Source organism: Morus notabilis, unplaced genomic scaffold (assembly GCF_000414095.1).
Source record: "Morus notabilis unplaced genomic scaffold, ASM41409v2 Scaffold758, whole genome shotgun sequence".
In the NCBI taxonomy this organism is placed as follows: domain Eukaryota; kingdom Viridiplantae; phylum Streptophyta; class Magnoliopsida; order Rosales; family Moraceae; genus Morus; species Morus notabilis.
Genome location: NW_010365805.1, coordinates 310,385 through 317,020, shown reverse-complemented (window position 1 = coordinate 317,020; position 6,636 = coordinate 310,385). Strand labels below are relative to the sequence as shown.

The window sequence follows — 6,636 nt, the reverse complement described above, 5'->3', positions numbered from 1 at the left end:
AGAAAAATAGGTATCATTACGAGCTAATATTATCTCATTTATTTATTTATTTATTTTTTAAATGAAAGAAATCTAAATATTTGATCGCCGACGAAATTATGTCTGATTTTTCAACGTTAGAAAGTTATTATATATGTAAAATTGTGTGGGTCTTTTGTGTCATTATAATTTTTGACTTTGGGTTTTAAAGTTCATATAATGGATTAAAAACTAGTACCGGTGAATGACAACCGGCACTAATTCATAGCATCACTCATTCCTACTCTTTCCTTCTATACTTTTTATGCACCTTTATCGATTTTTGCTTCAATTATTACAATTACTCATCACACACACGCGTGAGGCCTAGCAACAAAATAAATAAATAAAAACTAGAAGTATTCCAATATTGTAGAGATAAGGTTTTGTAATGTTGAGACCCATATATATGAGGTATTGGTTGGAATCGTCAAGGTCTGGGGTTCGAACCAGGCAACTACACGATGAAAGTCATAGTTTTTTACCTTTTAAAGATTGTAAAATTTGTTGGAGAGCCAGTTTCTAACTTAGACTCATAAAGTGGGTTCAAAAAGATTTCTGTGTATACAAAAGAGTTTGTATGTTGAGATTTATGACGAGTTTAATTGTTCAGCTCGACAATATAAAAATGTATGATAATTAGTTTTCGAGTTACAAAAAAAAAAAAAAATATATATATATAAATATTGAGATCATTTCTTATAAGGTTGTGTATAAGGAAGAGATCACCTTCTTTTTTTTTTTTTTTCTTTTTTAACCAAGTCCAAACAATTAATACTAAAATTTTCCTAATGACCTTCAAATCTAATGAATAACTAGACTATTTCTATTTGGTTGACTTCCGTGCAAGCTTAAGTTGAATACTTGATATGCACTTAACTATTTAATTCTCATCACACGAAAATGAATTGAAATACTAGTATTGTTTACTACCATATATATAATCAACTAACTTATACATGAATAGATATTACAACGAATCGTTCAAGTGTTTGGTAAAGAGAGTATAAATGGATGAAGTACAAGAAGTACATATACATATACGAAAATGTATTCAGTCCGGTGGTTGTATTAGTTCAGTAAATATTTATTGGTCCGTGTAATATCGTTTGTGTGTTTATATAACACTCGATAAAATGCAATTTTAATTTCATATTACATGTAACTTGGTTCAGTATATTACCATATTACACTTAAAAATTCATATAAAAAAAGTTTCACATGTCGTATCATCCGGCCATCGGACTTAAAAGATTATGGCTATATACACATGTATTATCACTTGCGTACGTGGATATGGGTGATGATTTTTCTTCTCTTTCTAGAAATTATGAAAGATCGATGGCGCAGGAGGCCGGCATTAGAGAAAGTCTAAAAGGTGTTTTGGTGATATGGAATAATTGTTGCTTAAGTTGGACCATGTAGTCGATCATTAATTTGCATGAAACACTATATTAATGGATCACCAAAGAAATCATGTCTCTTCCGAGAGAGATCGATGCCAACAATAATATGACCCCATTTATAATAGGGGTTGGAAAAATAGTACTTGAAAATTTCTCCTTTGGGGGCCACTGCCAAGTGACAAGAAAAAGGGCATAATTCTTCCAATCGCATCCGAGGAATCAAATTAAAAGTAAAAGAATAGAAGCATTTAGAACATTAAAGTAATGAGAAAGTTTACGTAGCTAGCCAGATCAAAATGGCACGAGAGAATTATTTCATGTACTCATTGCGAATTCCCCAAAAGAGATAACGGACCAGAAAGAGGAAAATTTGTTTTCTGTATATACCTTACAAACCATGAGCGGCATATTAGAACATATTTGTTTTGTGTAAAAAATAAAAAGATATATATATATATATGCTGCAAATGAAAAAAAATTAAAAAAAAATAAAAGCATTAAGGAATTAAAAAAAAAATATATATATATATATATGCTGCAAATGAAAAAAAATTAAAAAAAAATAAAAGCATTAAGGAATTAAAAAAAATATATATATAGCAATTGGATATAAAGGAAATGATTGCATGCTAAACAGCCTCAGATATAATGATTCGAGATGTTTAAAACTTATCGGATTCAATGCGATCTGCAATGTGTATAATACCTAAGAATAACAATACACTTTTCTTAAAAACATGCCCTAACAACAAAAAAATAAAACAGTTACAAAAAAAAAAATATGCAAGACAATTACAGATAGGAGTGAATCATATTTCATGTAATTAACTATCAAATTATCTCCCAGAAGGGAAAAGAAAGAAAACAAATTAATTTTCGATTTGCTTCTGTTGATTAATTTCCAAGTATACCAAAATCCAACCCAATCAAATATGTACAGTAATCATCCCCAAAAAAGGCAAAGAAACTAAGGAAATTAGCACATGATCAATGTCCATCAATTTTGTTTCTCAATTTGGATAGGAAGCCAACAAGCGCATGGGCACACAAGGGGAGTTCCTCCAAGTCCTTGCATGCAGCCTCAAAATCTCCCTCGCCTTCTCTTTAGTCTTCCCCCCGCAGTCCACCTGCAGCACCAGGCACAGCTTCGCCACCACCCCGAGCTGCAGCATCTCCGCCAGCACCGCCGGCGTCGCGGAGAATCTCGCGACCGAGAATAGTATCCGCATCGCCTTCTCGCTCCCTATGTGAGACACCCTCAGCACCCGCTTTGACACCACGGCGAGCCCCGCCGCGTGCCTTATCAGCTCCGCCCGCCCCTCCGCGCACCCGCACATTAGGTCTAGCCCCGTTAGGATCATCTCACAAGGCCGCCTCTCGACGGAATCCAATAGGAGCTCGATAAGTACCGCCACCGCGCCAGCTTCCACCGCCTTGATCCGGTTCCGCCCCCACGGGCAGAGCTGGACTAGGAGCTGCAGCGCGGCTTTCGACGCCTGCGGCGAGATCTGGTCGCGTAGAATTTGGACCAATTCGGCGTAAAATTCCGTTCTCAAGCTGATCATCCTCATCGGATCAGCGACATCAAACATCGATTTCAACAGCATTATTGAATAAGCTCTTGAATCGTAGCTTCCTTGTCTCATTACTCTCGTCAAGGAGTCGACGAATTCACCATTTCTGTCGATTAGTTTTTTTAGCACAGTTTCCGAGAGATGGAGATTGTGCAAGATCGTTAAGGCCTCGTCGCTCGCAGATCTCGCGAAATCAAACGACTCGTCGTTTTCGGAGGACGACAACGGCGACGAAACGGCGTTTTCGTTGTTGTCGTTCGCGATCAAAGAGACGAGAAACTCGACGGCGCCGGCGGATTCCAGGCACCGCTTGTTGGTCTCGCTCTCGGCGGCGATAGATCGGAGCCGCCGGAGGCATTTGATCTGCGATTGAGGGGATTTGGCGTCGCTGAGAAGCTTCGCGATCTGAGATTTGCTGATCGGCGGCTTTGGAGTGGGGATTCTCTCGATTCCGAGAGCAGCGTTCATCGTGCACCAGGCCTGGATCAACCGGCGAAGCGTATGGTTCGGAGTCAAATCGGAATCGGAAAGGACCTGTTTGGTTACCGGACAAGTGTCGTTTTTCCCGGAAAACAGCCATTTCTCGATGCTTTCCCTGTCGTAGGTAATCCCCGTCAAGACCGTCACCGGATCCTTCATGATTTCCAGAGAAATAGGGCAGAGAAAGAACGGAGGAACATCGATTTCTGTGTCCATGTCTTTGTATTAGAACCTCTGATTATAGAAATTAAACTCCGAAAAAGAGTGTTTGGATGGCGAGAAAACTCAGAAGATGTGTAAGAAAGTTGGTTTGAAGATGTTGAGGGAAATTTTTTTTGAAAGAGAGAAGATAGGGCATTTTATATGTGTGCAAGAAGGGGAAGGGAAGAAGAAGAGAAGGAGTGAGATTTTCAAAACGAGAAAGTCAAAACACGGAAAAGATTGAAGAGCGTTGAGAGAGAGAGAGAAGCAAAAAAAAAAAAAAAAAAAAAAGAAATAGAAAGAAGGTTTGACTTTTCTAAACCTATTATTAATATAATAATTATTATTATTTGAAGGGCTCAAAAATGACATACTTTACCAAGTAAATAGGCACATGCAAATGCATGGCATGATATGTTATAATAACTCATTGCCAAAAGAGAAAAGCCTAACGTTTGACTTTCTCTCTCAACGCATCCTTTTGTTGTGAATTTTGTTTCTCTCTCTAACTCGTGTTGTTTTGAGGAAAATGAAAAACTTTGGACTTTTTATTATTATTATTTTATTTTTGGGGCCGACAAGACAAAATTAAATGGGTGGTGCGCTCCGCAAACCAACACAAACTTGGCTGCTGTGATAACCTTCACTCCATGGTTTACTTGAATTTGGTTGTCTCTTTTGCCAATTGCCACACACTACTTTTGACCAAATATAACTACGTACTTCGGTCAATATATCTCTTAGTCTTTTATTTTTATGTCTTATTTTCTATTTTTTTTTCCTCTGAATATATCTCTTAGGCTTTAAGGCATATGGGAAGTGGGTGGAATTCATGTATGTTGTCACTTGGTTTATCCTTAAATTGTTAGAGATATTCTCACAGAAGTTGGATATATATAAAAAAGTAAAAAACGTAATATAACATTATTAAATATAATAATAACATATAAGAGGTATAAAATTGTTAAGATTAAATTTCGTTTTTTATTTTTTCACGATACACGTGTCAACACACGTGTTAGAGAATGAAGGATAATCACGAAATCATCAGCAGCCAAAACGAACCACGAACTGTCGACAGCTCACGAATCACAGAATATTATAACGACTAAATTAACGGCTCATCAAACGAGTCGTCAGACGACCATACAAGCCTAACATCCAAGATTTACACAAAATATTTCCCTTCACTTGAATATTCCCAGCATATTCTCAAGGGATTACACCTAGAATAACAAAAGAGAGTCAAATATTAAATTTGATTGCTCACTAAGCATCTTCTTTACATGGAAAGTTTACCTAAAGGATCTGCTATAAAAAGACAAACGGAATCTGCTCAAAACTAGATTTTCTGTCATCAAGAGCTTAAAAAAAGAGACCATACACGCCGAAGACAAGGGTTCACGCATTCTAACACGTGCTCTCACATCCTTGCATGCTTCCCTAAATGAAAATACACAGGCGCGTTTGAAACTCGTTCTAAAATGATTTTATTTTTTATATGAAAATAAAAATGAAAACGTTTTTAATCTTAGACAGAAATTATTTTTAAAAATGTGTTTGATAGTTTTATTAAGAGATTATTTTCAGTGTAAAAAGGACCCATTAATGTCTCTATTTCTCTCTCTATGCTCGAGAGAGGAGAAAATGAAAATAAAAAATGAAAAATGACTAAAAGTCGTTTTTCATTTCTCTCTTATTTTACACTAAATCAAAAAATCGTTTTCATTTCCATTTTTTGTCTTTATTGCGCCAAACGCCGTTTTGAAAATATTTTCATTTTTTCTTTCTCGAAAAATTTGAAAAATAAAAATGGAATAAATTCCAAACACGGCCACATTTCATACTTTTCCCTTTTTGCTTGAAGAACCATTGTAATTTTGTTCAAAAATTATAGAGGAAGATCCGAAAACCATATAGAGAACACAACTCTAATTAATAAGTGAATCTCTATAAAATTTGATGTGTTCCTGCCTCTATTTATTTTCTATTGATTTATTTTACTGCGATCACAACACTAATATATCTTAATTATCTAAATTTAATTATTGGTCTCATATAAATTTAATTGTAGAATTTCACCCTCTACAAAAATTAAAAAAGTTGTCATTTAAAAATTATATTACATCTCTCCAACATCAACGTTATGTTCTTCACTTCTACATGTTATTTTGTAGGGATCTTTTACTGGGAATGATCACCATGATCTAATTTTGCTCCAAGTCAATCTCCTAGGTAGGTATCATAGAGTATTTTCTTTAATTCATCAACTAATATGTTTCATATATATCCATATGGAAACGATTATAATGTAATCAGAAATTAGTTGTGTCATATACATTACTTCACAAACAAAGAATCATAGAGAATGTTATTCTAACAACAATTTTATATTTAAACCATAACAATAAATATTTGAAGCATGGTTCAAAATTGTAGTTCATGAATTAATTACGCAAGGAAAGTAGATGGAGAAGAAAAGAGCTGGTGACTACAGGGCACCACGCCCTATTCACCGCCAAACCGTCCTATGCCCAAAAAAAGAAGAAAAGAATTATAGATCCATATAAATAAATAAATAAAAACGATGAAGACAATAAATAACCCGAATAAAAAAGTCCAAAATATAAATTATGAGGACAGTATTTAAATCACATTTATTGTTTTTGTTTAGACCATCAGGGTACCACCTCTAATAAGTAAAACTAAAAAGACAATAATGTATGATTTATATATGGATTGAAACTAAATATTGAGACTTGACTGAATTACCACCAAAAAGCATTTTTTAACAACTTAAGACATATATATATACAGGTGGAATCCTATAGATAAATAAATTAATATAAACTAGTAAAGGCAGTAGTCATTTCTCATAGAATCTATTGGATTTTTGGGTTTTTTTTTTTTTTTTTTTTTTTTTTTTTTTTTTAATTAAGTAAACAATAGTGAAAATG

At 34.7% G+C, this 6,636-nt stretch overlaps 1 protein-coding gene across 1 annotated transcript; it reads right to left on the bottom strand.

Annotated features, from left to right (window-relative positions):
• Window positions 1–2,275: 2,275 nt before the first annotated feature.
• On the bottom strand, window positions 2,276–3,783 carry LOC21399943 (E3 ubiquitin-protein ligase PUB22). The gene has a single exon (XM_010108687.2). It carries the CDS (start codon window positions 3,692–3,694, stop codon window positions 2,435–2,437), a length of 1,260 nt encoding a protein of 419 aa, XP_010106989.1. The 5' UTR covers window positions 3,695–3,783; the 3' UTR covers window positions 2,276–2,434.
• Between the last annotated feature and the right edge of the window lie 2,853 nt (window positions 3,784–6,636).